We start from the raw sequence: 17,915 nt of genomic DNA, 5'->3' as shown, positions 1-17,915 counted from the left end.
GTTAATATAGCTACTTCTACATTATCTTTTATAATATAACCATAGCTAATTGATTAATTTAGATAGGTCACATTATTTTTATCTTTGTTTAGGAAGTAGCTTAGTTGGGTTTTGTATTCGTAGCATGGATGATCTTCTTTAGTAGAAGATTCTTTTTGTCTCTTGTATATTTGAGCTCGAATACCCTTTGTACTATTTATTGTTTACTATCTCTGTCTTTAAATATAAGAACTTTTCAAGAATTTTATTTGTCTCTTTTTATAAGACTCTCTTTAAATTTTCAACTGCATTAATTATTTCTTTACTAATATATCTTTAATTAATTTGTCATCTTTTTCTCTAATAGTGTTAATAAACTCGTAAAAACAAAATCAATTCTTAGTAAATTTAATATTTCTTCACACTTTCTTAATTCCTATGATTTGACCAAAAGATCTTATATTTAAGAACGGAGGTAGTATATATCATAATCTTGTGGTTAAAAATAAATAGTCAATCTCTCTTTAGGAGTACACAGAACACAATCCAGTGAAGAGAAATGAGTAATTATTTAGAATGCAAGCAGATTGGCAAAAACTTAATGAAGTGATAATATAATGCAAATATTTAACATGAACGCAAAAACAGAAAGAAACTGCACTGAGAAATTACAATTAGTTCAGTTGTATTTCTCATGGAGTTGTTCTGCTCATTGCTTCGAGAATTGGGGTTGACAAGGAATTTCATTTCATTGTACCACTAATGTAGTCAAAATTGCAATATTACTCATAATCTTATTTCTGTTAACACTCTTTTCTTTTCTGGATTAAGTTTATGAGCCTCCAATCGTTTTTCTTTTCTTTTTTAATAAATTTTTAGCATGAAAAAAAATAAAAAAAGATAAGCTAGGCGATACCTGTATTATTAGTTGAGGACTTGGTGATCTATATTAGCTTAGAAATAATGTAATTTTTGTAACATGAAAAGGAAATGGATATTGCATACCCCGCCGATGGAATAACTGAAAAAGATAGAACGATATATAAGCCAGCTAACAAAGTTTGTCTAGCAGCATACAGATGGTAAAATAAAATTCTTTTCTATCCATCTAAATCTCTATTTCTCTTGAAACAATTAACCTTCTTATCCATTCATTTAGACTCAATATATTAAATATTATCTCCCTTTTACTCGAACAGAAAAACATGCTCGAAATTAAGTTATTATATTTGATTACGATCATGATGGTGTGTATCAGAAATTAATTGTTGAATTGAGAGGCATCCCTAAAGGAAAGGAACAAATAAATGGAACCTGAGTAAGTTATAGAAAATGGAAGGAAAATATTCAGATATTAGTTGAAATTTGCAGTGGTAGATGGAGAAAGATAATGTTATGAGGCAGACAGGATATCATAGTCCCAATGGTCTGTTCAAACATAACCAATAAATTTCACTTCAGTTGTGACATATATTTTGTACGACAAACAACATTTTGACCTCATTCAAATTTTCTTGATCACTTAGTCCAAATTTTCAGGTTGAATGATGATATATTCACAATTCACATGGTAGCCTTGGGTTGTTGCTTAATATATGAGCTAGGTTATGTAGCAATTGTATTGTCATTCATCAACAATTTGATGATTTTGGTGGAGAAATATTGCAAATAATAAACCTGGTACGATGCCTTGGAAAAAAGCAAAGTATGGACCATATATCCAGAAAGGATTTGAATTGGCAGTTTATTTAACTTTTTATTTTTATTTTTATAATTGAATTGGGAGATTTTAGTACGAGGAAGCCAAATTTAGTACATGAAACTTAAATCATGAGAAACACACTTCATAGTTATGCTTTATCAAACCTCGTTTCAAAAGGTTAGTTAAACCCAGGGTCGTATATAATATAAATCTCTATTCTTCTCTCCAGTGGTGGATTACTGTGCCTGATAAGATAACTTTCTTTGATCACTCCAGACCAGCTTAGTTTGGCTTCCACTTGTACTCCTCCCAAATGTCAGTGTCTGCCACAGACCGAAGGTGAATGAATAACAGGACACAAGCAAATATGTAGTCTAAGATAATCTAATATCTACATCCCCCAAAATCAAGATGCTGCTCTATACAAAATCTCATGAATTTGATTTTACTATGCATTAAAAGTGTACAATGTTTTACACATATATCAACTCAGATTTTACTATGCATTAAAAGTGTACAATGTTTTACATATATATCAACTCAAATTTTACTATAATGTTACATTTTTTTAATTAATTCTCCAACTATTTTCACAAGTATTTACATATAATATATGATTGGATGTATGCATAAAACTATTTTACACTTTCTATGCCGTTAGGTCCTAGAATAAAAGGGAGTTTGTTAGGATTGGAGTTAAGAAGTTAGTTAGGGGTTAGTTTAGTTGTTAAGTTTGTTAGATTTTCTGTTTTACGTGTTGTTAATCCTATGGCTTATAAATAGGACTAACCTCCCTTGAGGGTAGCCTTGAGTGCAAGGTTGCCTTATTCATTGTAAACCTTTTGTATCTTCCCTTTCCATCTCAATATACCAATGAAAAATCCTTGATTTGTTTGCAATCTTTATTCGTTGAATTTTTTTACACCATTCCTCTAGGAATTCTTTCTTAAGAAAAGAAAGAATCCTAACATATGCATATTCATTAGACTCTAATCTTAATTACCATTCATACACATAGTTGCTTGAGACTCACGTATATACTAGCAATAGCACATATCAGTGCAATTGAATGAAAATTCACTTTAAGACTAATATATAGAATGTAAAATGTACCTTCGTCGATCTCTTGTCATTAGGAGTACAAGCGGATACAGGAACAGAATATCTTCCTTTCTTGGCAGAGTTTGAAGATTGTCCAGATTGCTTCAGTCTTTTCTGTTCCGGCATATTTCCTGGTGTTTTACTAGGTTGGTACCTAAAAGACTCAAGTATAGAGGGACTTCTCTTACAAAATTTTGAAATATTCCCCTGATACCCAAAACCAGAACTGGAATTCCCACACAATAATGATTTTTGACGCAATTTGCTCTTTTCTTTTACTTTATTAATAAATTCAGTGGTCCAAGGTGAATGCTTTAATGGACTAGCTGACCTGCGGACACGTGAGAGTGGAGTTTCGCTCAAATATGACACTCCCTCCTGGAAAGTTAATCCTCCTAGGTTTCTTACTGGAGTGGAATCAATGTTTTCATGGGTGCTGAAATCAAGAGGAAATGCATTTTTTCCAAAATCTGGTTCTGCATGATCATCAACTTCTCCTGTATCTTTCATAGATTTCCACATTGAGTTGCTTGCTTGGTGAATGCTATTATCAAATGACAACTTCCTGGAAATTTTATGCTTTCTAATATGATCTTTCTCCTCCTCGGTTATCAAATTTGGGAAATGCATGGAGTCAGAAATAGAGAAGCTTTCATCGAATAGAGGACTGTCAGTCAAGTCAACCACCTCACCTCTAACGTTTTCAAAATTACCACGGTCATGCCAATTCAAATTTTTGCCCATCAAAACAGTATCTGTTCTTTTATTTTGAGCAAACTCTTCACTATTTTTGAAAGATAAACTGGGCTGTTCTTGCTGCTCTGATATTTGGGGTGCTCTGCAGTTCCATGATGCGGGGGATACACTGGAAAGGTTTCTCATTGTTGGCGCAATGTTTCTTTGCTTTTGGCAAAACGCATCGCTCATGTGCAAATTAGCTTTCCCTAAGTCTCTGGATCTCCCAGCATCTTTTGACATACCAAGATTCAAAGGACTCTGCAAGGTAGACGAATCAGGGACAGCCTCAACAACTTGGTTTCGTGTTTCAAATTGCAACAATTCATCAAAGCACAGTTCCTCCTCCTGATGAATGATTACAGGGTTTGTTCTTTTTCTTTTAGTGTCAGCTTGATAAAAATGACACCGATCTGAGTCTGGACCAGAAGATACCGAAGAGGAACAGTCTGTCATTATGGATTTTGAACCCTCCCGTTCCCCATATTTGCAGAAAACACTTAATAGAGAAAGGCTTTCTTCCGGGACATGATATTTTTTTAAAACATGTATCATTTGTTCATGTGACCATGCAAGAAACTCATTAAGTGTAGCCCCTGAAGATAGTATAGAGTGTGCTGTTAAAGTATTTATTCCAGGAAATTGCGTAAGAAATGACTCTGCTAGAGTTACCGAATCAGGCATTTTAGGATACAGACCCCTTGTCTGAATGGCAGTACTCTTAATGCAGTTTATCATAATTTCATTGGTCAACTCAGGTGAGTAAGAGAAGAAGACCTGCAAATCAATACCCAGACTTGTTGCTGCTGCATAAAGTCCATCTGAGGACTCCATAACAGTTGAAAGAAAGTTAAATTCCCCTTCAAAGACCTGAAACAAGAACAAAACATATTAAAACCAGTTCAACATGCAGGTGGTCAATAATATATTAAACAACCACCACATAGCAACAAAATCAGATTCAAAAAACTATGTTTATCGGTTCCCTGGTACTAGAAAATTATATCTTCAATGCATATAACAAAAAATTCCCGATGATGACTATGATGAAAATCCCTTAATTCCCCTTCCCGCTCATTCTTATATTAGAATGCTTTTACTCGGAGCAACATTAACTATTCAGGGGGTCTAAGTTTTAAAATGGAAAAGCTAAATCTCAGCTCCTGTGATTGACATTCTTTCCACCAGAAAGGCTTCTCAAATAGCAACTCAAGAAAATATCTGACAATTATAGCCAATATCAACCTCCTTTGTCGTTGTTTTCAATTCCCATTTGAAACTACAGTATTATATAGAAGCAGTTGAAGAGAAAAATCACATAATGCTAATGTAATTAATATGAAAAACTGATTACCAGAAAACAGCTGTGGAAGTAAACACTAAGCAATGGCAGAACATCAGTTGCAATGTTCTCAATACATAAAGGCAAGCTTGAAGATGCCTCAGTAGCTGGAGTTTCTTTCTTCCCAAGGTTTCTACTATCATACCATGCCAAGCAAACTGCTGAACTTAATATAACATCCACTGGCAAATCTAAATCGCGTTCAACAACTTGAATTCCTCCTTTCTCCATCGCAAGAATTACTTGATAAGAGCTTCTTCTAGACACTATCATATCCTTATCTGCATTTTGAGTATTGACGATGATAACTGATCCAAGAAAAGGCTCCAAGCTTTGATGGCCATGCTCAGTTTTCACAGCAGGAATTAGAGGCACAAAATTGTCTGCTTCAAGTGCAATCTTTGATGATTTTATATCATAGCTTTGTTCCACGGGATAAAAGTTCAGTAGTCGTTCTAACTTTTGATTTACCATACTTTCCTTGTGATTGAAAATAAGAGGAGTCTCACTTTCCTAGCAGACAATCATTGATAGTTGCATGAGTGAGTTTTAAATATCCTTGCATATTGATTAGTACGAAAGTATAAGCCTAACAATCAACTGATGCAGCTAATTCAGTAATTCCAATTAAAAAAGATGACAAATGAAAGCATTGATTTCCACATCTGTATCGCATTGTCGAGGGGATTGTTCCTAATAAAAGTCTCTCTCTTCCATTGATTAATGTTGATTTCTCTTTCTAATGCTAGTTGAGTCTATCATAGACCATGTTCCAGTATTCTTGTACTGATTCACATTATAAAACAGGAGATACAACATCATCTGATTATATTGCAAATCATTTCACTCTAACAGTAGAAATGGTGCAATTAAAAGATATATAATCAGAAACTTCTAGAAAAGTGTTTTGATATTCATTTCGGACATCATACAGTATATATAACATAGACTATGTAAGCATTAAATTATCCATAATCACAGAGATTTACCAGCAACATTTCAGTGGATGGGGGCATTTCAACACCTTGACATAGTGCTTTGAGATTGGCATGGTCATCCAATTCAACCCTCAAAAAATGAAGATTAGGCAATCCAACTGAGTTTGGTGAAAGTTCAGATATTTTAGATGAGCTATTTGGACCACCATATTCCAAGATAACGCCAAATTTGTTGAATGGAAATAATGGAGAAACATTCCTTCAGTTAACAAAGCAATTACTTAGTTTCATAGCAGATGTATGACCTAAAACGTTCCATCAAACAATTTATGTCTAATCAATTGAATTGAGAAAATAGCAAGGAAGTCAGTGTCCTTTTAAAATTATTAGTAGCGCTGTCACGTTCACATTTTCAGACTTCCAGTTGCATGCATTTCTTGTATATTTGATTACTCCAGAGAGTAAATCCTAAATTTAGTGCTAACATGAGTTTCAGAACAGATTCTTCCAAGGATAATGCTAGCGAGTGAAAAGATTTAAAAATTGAAAATATTAAATGAAAAGTAAAACTTTTTAGGTTCCCAATGCATTAAATGATGTGCTTTTCAATAAACAGTTTTCTTTAATCATTCCTTAACTAATGTCAATAGGACACTCATTAACAACAGTCAAAGTTTTCTTCTACTAGGCAGAGTTAACTACATAGGTCAAATAATGTCACAGTGCCATGTCATGGATTGTAAATTCGTATTTGAAGATATACTATTTAACTCCCAGATGCTAAATAATGGTATGATTTGAAGTTTTCATTTATCTTCCTCTGCTTTAACTATCATCCGTCCAGTCTACCATCCTAGGTTCCAGGAGAGTGGGACATTGTGCAAATTATGATTAAAATCGCTACTTTAATAACATTGCTCCTAACTGGTGTTTCCATGGGTCTCCTCCAAATATGCCCAAACCACCAAAGACAAGATTCTGCCAACTTTTTCTACAATTGCAGTCACCCCTACATTTTCTCTAATGATGTCGTTTCTAATCTTATCTTGTTTCGTATATTACTCAATCATTGTAGCCTTATCATCTCTGCAACACTAATTTCGTTTACTTGTCGGGTTTTTTCACTAATCATCATTAAGTTTCATACAAGATAGGAAATCTTATAGTTGTGCTGTAAAATTTTCTTTTAAACAAGAATGGTTTTATTTATCAAAAGATACACCTGAAGCATTTGTTGATTTCACTTGGATCCTATGGCTGACATACCCATCTCCTCGTTAATTTGTGCAATGAACCCAAAATACTTACAGTGAGTGACATATGGCATATTAAGTTCTCCAATTATCACCTCTATGCTAGTCTTTGTGTGCCTCCCACTAAACTTGCATTCTATATGCATTGTTTTGCTTCTAATACTTGTATCCATATCTTGAGCTTTTCATTTATTAGGTCTCTTGACTTTCGAACTAAGACTATATAAACATGCACCGTGACATTATCTCTTGGATGTGTTGAATGAGCACATCTAGAACTCAGATAAAAAGACAAAGACAGGGACTCAAAAATTATACTTGGTGTAATAGGGAGATCATCAGACCGTATCTTGTGTTGTGTTCTTATGTTAGTCGAGACAATGCACCCCCACCCTTTGCCTCCCGCCTTATGTTTTGGACATATTTTTGCTTGCTCAAATATCAGTAATATGGACTCCTTTCTTTTATTAATTAGATAATTCCTAATAAGTAGGAGAAAAATGGGACAATTTGTAACAGGACAGAAGGTATCAAACCTAAGATGAATATAACTTTAAGAATTGTTGTTGACCAAGTCTAGAAGTAATATATATCAGATGCAACAGACTCGAGAAGAGTATACTCCATTGTTTAAATATAAAACCTATTTGACCCTCATTAAAAGGATATATATCATTAGAGAAAGTTTCAAAAAAGCTTGTTAAAATATGAGATATGAAAATAAGTACAATTTTATTTATGCATGATAAATAAAAACAAGGTTGTTAAATAACAGCTGTAACATAGCAAAACTTGAACAAACCTCTATTGTTCCATGATATACTTACTCGTATGAAACCAGCAAGCAATCCGAACTCAGAAGTTCCTTCATTTTAGTATCAGTGTCCTCGGGAGGATTATTTGAATATGACTGATTTCTGTAAGAATTATTTAGGTCACCGAATGATAACCCCAAGGAAATAAGGAGATTTTTCACAGACCACCAGAATACTTCTTCAGTCACAATTAAAACTTTCAAACAATCTCGTTTGATGTTTGCCTGTAAAATTTCCATGACAATTGTCAGCGAAGGGTGTGCCATAGTAATATTGTTTTCCATCTTCCTATTTTCATCTTTGATCAAAGATTGAAGGATGCCTAATCTAGATTTCAAGTACTCCATGCTTTGACATAGTTTGTCTACGTACAAGCATGCTGGATTGAGACCATAGAAACATAAGTACCAAGCAGCCTGTTTAATTGCACTTAACACAATAAACGCCATATTATTTCCATTTGAATGGAATTCAATCAGCTTGTGCTTTTCGAGACTCAGCAATTCAAAATAATGTACATCTGATTTATGCGTCTTTGTCAACTCTGTATCACTCTGCAATATAGCTAGATAGCTTTTTTCAAAATATCTAGTAAGGGCCACAATATTGTCAGAGAGTTTAACTCTATGCAGAATAGTGTGCCATCCTTGTGACTGTAGACCAGCTTTCAATTCTGTGGATGTAACTTTTGGGATATTAACATTAGCATTGGTGGAATCTACTGCAAAATAGCAACTCTCCTTAACAGTTGCTTTTTGAGGGTTTAAGAAATAATCAAGGTTGCTGATTTCTGACATTGACTTAAATAATAATGAAGCCCTCTCTGCATTTCTTTCGGGCAATTGTTCTCGGCATCCTTGATTGGAAGATCCATTTCCTAATATTTTCCTTGCAGCAAATTCTATAGGCTGATTGTCAAGCTGAGACATACTATGAGAAAGCAACTCTTGCAACTCTTCACTTAGTTGAAGGTCAGAGTTACCTATATTATCACCATGGTTGCCGACTTCTGACATAGACTTAAATAATAACGGAGGCCTCTGTGCATTTTTTTCAGGTAATTGTTTTCGACATCCTTTGTTGGAAGATCCATGTTCTAATAGTGTGCTCGCAGCAAATTCTACAAGCTGAATGTCAAGCTGAGAAATGCTATCAGAAAGCAACTTCTGCAACTCTTCGCTATTTTTAAGGTCACGTTCACCTATATTTTCCCCAAAGAAAACTAAATCAAATATCAATTTTCTATTGTCTAAAGATTTCCCTCTGAAATCATGGTAGTTAATATCTATCTTTGCCCATGTGTTCTGATACCAATTAGATATATTGTAATTGCATTTATCTTCTTCCAGTAGATCCCAGTTTAAGTAAATTCCATCAGATGCGTATAGGGGTTGGGTTTTCATGTTGAAAAACAGTTCTTCGATGAAACCATGAACATTTATCATCTTTTTGTGATCAGAGATTACAGGTACAGGAAATGATTTGAATGTGTCATCAGTTAGTGCCATCTCATTACTAACAATCAATTCATCAAAACTCATAAAGTTAAACTCTTTCTTGAACATCAATTCACTTGTTTCTAGATCACCCGATGCTTTTGTATCATAGAAAGCTTCAAAAGTATTAATCATATCCTCATCAAGGAACACAAACTCCTGGAAGGTGATGAGATTCACTAACAAAGCACTATCAGCCTGCAATGTCCCATCCAGGGCGACATTCCAATCCACATGTTCATTTTCCAACATATTTATGAAATCTCTTTCTGGAAACAGATCTGATAAGACCAAACTCTTCTTTGCTACACAGTCTTCTGAGAACAATTTCACCGTGTCATGCACTTGAGAATCCAAAAGTTCCTTGCCCTCTGTTGTGGACTGATATTGTTCATCAAGACTTTGAGGTCTGATATTTCCAAAATATGATTCAAAAATTTCTTCAATAGATAAGCGTGTGGGAATTCCCAAACTTTCCTCATCCACTTCCAAGATGAGAAATGTCTTTTTGTCAGCGTGTGGCTGGTGCTCAACAGAAATATTACCTTCTAAGGCACATGAGTTATCGCCCTTAAGGTACTCGGAAATAACATCCTCAATCCTTGATATTGATTCCAGAGCCTCATAAGGGTACTGCGTCGATGACTCAAGCATGGGCATTTCCTGCAAGGAAAACACAGGAACTTGTTCCCAATGAAATTCGGAGGCAAGAACACATGAATAAAGAAAAATTGAAATCTTTGGTAATGTTCTATTACTATATAATATATATTCCTCCAAATTGTTGATCTATTGGCTCCAACATATTTACAAAGTCTATATAGCTTCTCCATATTGCAAACTCAATAAACGCACCCAATAAATAACAGACTATAGTAAATTAAAATATATCAACATCTATTATACTTGATGAATCTATATACAGTTCATACTTTGACAACGCAAGCCCGCAAACCTACAGCAGGACAAGGTGTAATAAAATCAAGTGGAGATACAAATGTGTATATATTATAGAGCAGTTACCATGCTATTTTCAACCTCTGGAGTTTGAGACAGCATTTGCATCCTCTCCTTCTCAGTAAAGCATGCATTTTCCTTTAAATCCAATACAAAGTTAAAGATTCAATTAATATGTTAAAATACAAAGAACAAAAAAAGCATGAAGTTGAAGATTTAAATAACAAAATACTATAAACAGAAAAAAGTTATTATGACTAATATTTTAAAAAACCGAATCGGACATCGAACCGGAGAAACCTACAATCCAAGTAATGGTTCAACTACTTTAAACAGCTCTATCTATATATGAAATTGCAATCGAACTATAACTGAAACATAGAACATGCCAGTTCACGTTTAAACCAGTTGAACAGTTCGGTTCAGTTTTAAAAACATTGATTATAAGTATAACTACAAAATTAGAAACGTGCATCTCACCAAGAGTGCATCAAGCTCGTGTGTTTCGAACTGAATCGGTTCATAAACGACTTCGTTTTCATTACAACGATCAACCGTTTCACTCTCCTGCGAACAATAAGAATAAGATCTCACCAAAATAAACTAAACAAAAATTCCAGAGAACACAAGAATCGTTGACGTACTTTGGAAAATTCAATATCAGCATCAGAGACACAATCTTCGAAGATAAAATCCGCTTCTCGCTGCAACGAAATCAAAACATCCAAAAACGAAACGAGCACACTCAAAAAGCTTCTTATAGCATTGCATTTATACAGAGAAATTAGAATCTCAATTTTCAAAGTGAAATGAAATATTAGAAACAGTGAAGAACGAAAATCAACACAAGGATCGATCGATACGATAAGTCTTCAAAACGTAAACCGAAATTAACCTCGAGATTTCTAAATTCGGCTACGGAGGAGGAACGATCTGGATTGGGAAGCGCGATTCTGTGAGGGAGGACGGCGGAGAGGAAGGAGGAGAGTGCGGAGTCGATAGGGAAGGGGTCGATGTGGAGGGATACGTTAGGGAGAGGAGAGTAGAAGTGGTGGTGGATGGTGGAGGAAGGCGGCGGAGGGAGGTGAGGGATAGGGAGGTTGAGGAAAGGGATGGTTTGGTGGTTTTGGGATGGAGGGAGAGTGAAGTAGTCGTTGTTCAGAAAGCGAGTTCGCATTTTGTTTGGTGTTAACGGAAACGGAAATTTAATTGAATTTCGCGCTTTTATTTCTGTTTCTCTATTTATAGTACAGTTAGCGTCTAGTGCAAGAAAATTAGAAGTTTTATTTTTTATAGAAGAAAGTTAATATTTTTTAACCTTTGAGGGTAGTTTTGGAAGAAAAATAGGTTATATAAAATGCGTGTAATGTTTTTATTAAGTTATAGATTAATTAATCTTTGGAATATGCAATGCACGTGACAAAAACTAAATTGATTTGAATCAAACTGAATTAAAAAATAGTTTGAAAAAATTAAATTGATTTGATTTCAGTTCATTGTTAACAAAATTGAATTGTTTAATTGATTTGGTGTACAATTTTTTTTTTGTTTTTAAATAGAATTGTTTTACTTCTCGTTAAGAATTAATTTGTCATCTTGTTCCACTTGACATGAATTTTGAATAAATTTTTTTTATTGTTTCTTATCAATCCCAAATATCCAACATAAAAGTTAACAATTGATTAAAGAAAATGTTGTAGTCAAATATAAGGTCTATTTTATCGTAAGTGTTGTAGTCGAAAGAAAATTCTAGCCACCGGTAGATAAAATTACAAGATAAAAGATGTAGCATTTAATGAGTAGTTAAAATAAATGTATAAATATAAAGATATAAATTATCCACTCAATTGATGATCCCAATGAAACTTTTTTTTTTACTAGATGTTCACATCTAATAGAAAAATTAGTTTGGGAAGCATTCATGTAAATGATTTTAAGACGTTTTTTAAATTATTGTAGCAACTTCCATTGGAATACCAAAGCTTATTTTTTATGTGCAAATAGAGCCTATGGAAGTCAATAAATGAACATGTATAGTGCTTCATTATTGGAGTTGGGCAAATTCGTATTATACCAAAAGCCAATGTGATATTATGCAAGGATATGCTATGGAAACTCGTTGGATCAAGTTGCAGACGGTGGGGCTCTTTATGGTTGGTGTTTTTTTCCTAAAAACTAAACCATATCTATTTTAAAATTAATATATGAATTTAGATTTATAACTAAATCTATTATTTGGTTTAAAATTGATTATAAAATCAATTGTAAAATTGGATATGGTTAAATAACCGGTTTATAATTAAGCAATCGGTTTCGAAAATTTTAATTTTAAAATCGATTAAAATTTGATTATTTAAAAAAAAAAATATTTATTAATAGTTTAAAATCGATTTTTTAAAAAAATTCTTACCAAATTTTTCGAGAAAAAATTCGATTTAAAATTTTTTTGAGAAAAAAAAAAAGTTTACTTATTTATTTCTTTTCGAAAAAAAAAATTTCAATTTTTTTTCAAAAAATAAAATCTCAAAATTTATAAAATATTAGTAGTGGATAAAAACCAAATCCAAATATAAAACATAAGTGGTTATCCAACCAGTTTATAAATAAACCGGATTATAACCATATGATTTTAAGCGGATATTTAAAATGGATTTGGATCCGGTTTTGGATTTGGGACTCATAACCGGATTTTTTGCACAACCCTAGTAGACGGGGTAGTCGAAATGCAATATGAAGTGGAATAGAATGTCACAAGAAAGAGGATTTGAATTGTGATTTTTTAAAATTTTAAATAAAAACTACTATCTCAAGTTATTACTTGGATAAAATATTAGTTTAAAACAAGGAGAATATTCTTTATCAGAAATTTGTAATGAAAAATGTAAATGGCAGTGATGTAGTGAGATAAATGTGTAAAGTATCATACACAAATTTATATTAGTTCACCCTTAACCTTAGGTTACGTTTAATCCTCATATCTAGCTTGTGAGATTTTCTACTATTTTGCTGAAGAGAACGTTCTTTCAGCTCTTTTACAATGTTCTTTCTATCACAACCCAATCTAATACAATTTGTATTTTTTAAGACTCAACAGGTTTACATCTTGTATTATGAAAATCTCAACAGGCTTACAATTTCAGTCTAAACAAACTTAATAGAAACTCACTATCAACAATCACAAAGGAAAGACTTTGAGAATTTTTTTTACAAATTATAAATAAGTGTATGGGTTCATTGTTTATGAAAACTCAGACAAATTTGAGAAACAAAGTAAAATTGTATCAGTAAACTCATAAGTATTGAATTCAAGCTTAAAGAGTAGAAACAAAAGTGTGTATGATAAAAAAGAGCCTTATGAGAAACTTGAGAATAAAACAAGTATTTGATGATGTTGTTGTAACACCCCAAATTTAATAATAAATTATTTAATTTATCTAATGGGATTTTAAAGAATTAATTTAGTATTGCATGTGTTTACAATATGTGTTGACAAATAATTATGATTGATTTTCTTACATGTGTATTCGCTATAGTGTGATAATTTATCATGTGTTTGACTTAATAATTTATTTAAATTATTGATAGTGATATTAAGTATATTTATATCTTTTTATTAATTTTAGATTGTTATTATTTTAAAGTGAAATATGTCATCGTTATTACTAACTAGATATTTAATAATTAAACTTATTTATTTTTATTTTAATAAAAGTAAAGTTAATAAAAATGTTTTGAATAATAATAATAATAGTAATAATAGTAAATAATAATAATAATAATAATAATAATAATAATAATAATAATAATAATAATAATAATAATAATAATAATAATAATAATAATAATAATAATAACAACAAAGGAAGAAAAATAATAACAACAAGACCAGAACCTCTTCCTTCTTCTTCTTCTTCGTATACACCGCCCGCCAACAACCATTTCCCCTTCCTTTTCTCACCTCGACCACGATCGTTACAATGGTTGTCTAAGAAAACTGAGACCACATTCGTGATCATTGTGATCTCCTCTTTCATTCTCAACCTAAATCGTAAATTGAAACATTTTATTTCTCTTTGTCAAAAATCACACCTCCACATTTGGATCAAGATTTCTGCCACCACGACTATCACAAACGAAAACCAAGACCATATTTGGACTCCATGAAACACCCTCTTCCACGAATATGTTTCTTCGCCTAATATTTTTATTAATTATATAATGCTTATTTTTATGCCTCGGGAAAATTATCAGCCATGTTTCATTGACTCTGCAAATTCGTCGATGCTTTTGGACTCGTTTGGACGTGTTGTCGACATCTCATGGTTGCTGAAAATCATTATGGTCCTTATATCTTATGAAAGCGTCAAATTGAGGTATGGGGTGAGAGCGAGTTCGAACGCATGAGTATAAATTAAGTGAGATGAACGGGAATACCGTAATTCCCACAATTCATTCGGGGCTCGCTACGTATGGCAGAAGCCCTTTGAGTAATAATTGACTAATGAGAAAACTTGAATTTTGTGAGGTTAAAATGTGAATTAGAAATTTTTATAGGATGTTGTTTGATTTAATTTTTGAAGATCGTGTGATAGTTGAATTATTATAGAATTGTGTATTTGATGCATTTTGTGCCTTGTTTATATCTATCCTTGATATTGATATATGATATAAAATGTGATGAATTGTAACTATTTGCCTTGCAATTGATGTGATGTGTGTGAACGATCTAGTATTATTATTATTATATGTGAGTGAAGACCCTTTATTGTTTGAGATGACGTATTATGATGATAAAATCTGAATGTAATGTATGACTATGGAAATCTGCAATGACGATGTGTACTCCTTGACTTGTGATATTACTACCTTGATTAATATCATGAAATGCGTATTGTGTTTAATTGAATGCCAATGATGGTTCTCTTAATAGAGTAAGTAACCTAGGACAACGAGGGGAGAAAGTAGCTGTTGATAATTTTTGAAGTAGAGATTATTTGGTCATCATATAGGTAGGGCATGACAAGCCTAGTGATTATGGGGAAGTACAACTGTATGAGCCTGATCGTGGCGGTCTGCTGTTGAGCCTTAGGGCAAGATTGTTAGACCTTGGAGGTATTCAGGTGGGGAATTCCTAAGTGACTTAGAGGTAGAACTCCAAATGTCGGGAGCTACCATGCAACACACGTTTACCTCGACTGTCGTGTCTCGGGTTGAGTTGAGGGGATCTATGAGGACAGAGCCAATTTGAATTGTCCATCCACTTGCGTGGTGGAATAGTATCAAGCCTCCTAACCAAGTACTTCAGAGTTAGAATGGTACCAATGAAAGAGGAGGAGTCTAGAGTATAAGAGCATGCATAACATTACTTGATTTGTGTATTTACTTACTTGATGTTGTGGATTGTATCAATGTTTTACCTTGATTATTCTTGTTGGTTGTGATTTGATATGATACGATGTTTAATATTTTTTTACGTGTTCTTCTCAGTTATTTTATACTATTACATGTTTTCGAAGCTCACCCCTCATTGCTTGTGTTTGGCGCTTGCGAGAGCGCAGTTATTTCAGGTTATCGATTGAGGATCCACGCTCTGAATAGGTGATATTGGGTGAGAGTAATTTTTCGTATTCTGTTGAGTTATGAACAATTTAGATTTTTGTAGATTTGATTGATCAATTGTGTTATTTTTATCGGTTATTCAGAGGTAGAAATTAATTGTCTCTAAGTTTAGAACTTGCTTTTATATCAAAAGTATTTATTTAATGAACATCAACTATATTCGATATTAAGAATTTTATTTTTTTTATTGAAAATTTTTATGCAAGCATTTTGTGTGAGTGTGAATGTGACGTCTTGAACCTTAAAGTATTTTAAAATATATATATATATATACTCTATTTTGGAACCGCTGCAAATCTCTTTAAAACTAGTGCATTTTACTTTTTATTTCAATTTGGATTCAGGGTGTCATATTAGTGGTATCAGAGCAGGTCTGTCCAATCAGGCCGTGTGGATGAGGTGTCTATTGAGTTTTTTGTTTTTGTTTTGTGTCCTTGTCAATTGTGTTATTTTTTTTTTTACTATTATTCATTAGGCGTTTATTGAACTTCTGTTGTATGTTATGTGATAATATTTTGAAATTAACTTGAACACGCGCTAAGTGGTGTGACTTTCATTGCATTGTACATTATATCATCTTGACATGTTCCCAATTTGCTTTAATGAAATTTAATCAAACTTAAAAGGGTTAAGATGACTATACAAACCATTGACATAAAAATCCAATTTGTTCTGCATTTGTATGAAAATAGTTGTTATGTATGTGCATGTGTAGTTAAAAATAGTTAGTTTAAAAACTTGCAAGTATAAAAATAATTAAGTTTAAAGATTGCAATGTAGTTTAAAGACATGCTGACCTATAAAAAGAGTTTATTTTTGGCATGTTCATACATTTTTAAATTTGTTTCTGGTAACTCTGTTATTTGAATATGTGTGGATAGTTACTCGTTGTTTATATTTTCATTGTGTTACCTGGATGATTCTTTTTATTCTTCTGTACTATTATTATCACTATATTATTTTGATAATCCACAATTGATTCTTGTTCTTAGTTATGTTTATTTATGCTTGTGAAAATTTGAGATTGTCTTTTGTTATTATCATTTTGTTTTGTAAAGTTTGTTAGATATATAGGTCAAGTAGGAAAATTCTACTACCATGAACCACTGCTTAAAAGTCATTTGAAACTCTAATGATGATGAAGTACGCTCTTTGGGAGTATGATTTAACGGCTAAGATGTTGACTTGATTGATGTTTGTTAAGTTTTGAAGGACATACTCATTTTTTCTTGTTTATTTGAGTTGACATTGATCTAATAATTGCCTAGGCCGTAAAATTTGGGAAGAAATTATAATTATACTTTCCATCATCATTAGTGGTTCAAGTGAATTTTAAACACTTGTCCACAAAGGTGGTCCACCATAGCATTCACCATGTGAAGTATTTGGACACTAAAAATTTGAAATTTCTAAGAACTTTTTGACTTGAAACGATGTTGTAACGTGCATATATCAAAGAGAAAATTGAATAACTTGTTGTAGTAGATTGAGATAAAGATGAGTATGTTTATGTAATACTATATGGAAGTTTTATGTTTGAGTTTAAAGATTGTTTGCTTTTACTTCATATATTTCAAATTTTGCGAACTGCAAAGATTCCTTACTCCTTGTGGTTTCTTTTGCTTCTTGTTTATGCCTTTTCATTCTTGATTTTGTTGTGTATTAATGTTTTTGTTTAAATTGCATGTCAACGAATAAGTGTGCCTTTTCCAATGTTATTGAGTATGTCATGCACTTGTCTGCCAAGATTTGTGACCTTGCTGTCTTGTTCCCCTGTATCAAATAAATAGTTTGAATTTGCACTCATGAATGATCTGTGTTGTTACTGTTATTGTAACATTACTTTCTTTCTATATTGAAATGTCATCCATCATTTATCAGATTCCTTATACTTTGTTATGATTATGAATCTACCTTCAAATGTTTCATTGAAAAAAGTATATAGTGTGTGTTTGTTTGGATCTAATTTAGTTAGATG

The 17,915-nt window shown here is 32.6% G+C and overlaps 2 protein-coding genes across 2 annotated transcripts in view; one reads left to right on the top strand and one right to left on the bottom strand.

Moving 5' to 3' along the window:
• The window catches only part of LOC101501478 (exocyst complex component EXO84A), an 8,147-nt gene extending 7,082 nt beyond the window's left edge, over positions 1-1,065 (top strand). The window contains 1 exon segment of the mRNA XM_027330943.2: positions 967-1,065. Within this exon segment, the coding sequence (XP_027186744.2) occupies positions 967-1,065 (99 nt within the window).
• Positions 1,066-1,463: 398 nt separating this feature from the next.
• On the bottom strand, positions 1,464-11,495 carry LOC101511643 (protein SHORTAGE IN CHIASMATA 1). The gene is made up of 9 exons (XM_004515667.4): positions 11,214-11,495; positions 10,963-11,022; positions 10,799-10,885; positions 10,385-10,456; positions 7,878-10,024; positions 5,849-6,056; positions 4,872-5,372; positions 2,795-4,387; positions 1,464-2,004 (listed from the first exon to the last, which is right to left on the bottom strand). The coding sequence occupies exons 1-9, from the start codon at positions 11,493-11,495 to the stop codon at positions 1,918-1,920; spliced, it is 5,037 nt and encodes a 1,678-aa protein (XP_004515724.1). The 3' UTR covers positions 1,464-1,917.
• Positions 11,496-17,915: the final 6,420 nt, after the last annotated feature.

Source organism: Cicer arietinum, chromosome 8 (genome assembly GCF_000331145.2).
Source record: "Cicer arietinum cultivar CDC Frontier isolate Library 1 chromosome 8, Cicar.CDCFrontier_v2.0, whole genome shotgun sequence".
Taxonomy (NCBI): Eukaryota; Viridiplantae; Streptophyta; class Magnoliopsida; order Fabales; family Fabaceae; genus Cicer; species Cicer arietinum.
The sequence above is the reverse complement of the archived record's forward strand: the minus strand, read 5'-3'. Positions and strand labels throughout refer to the sequence as shown.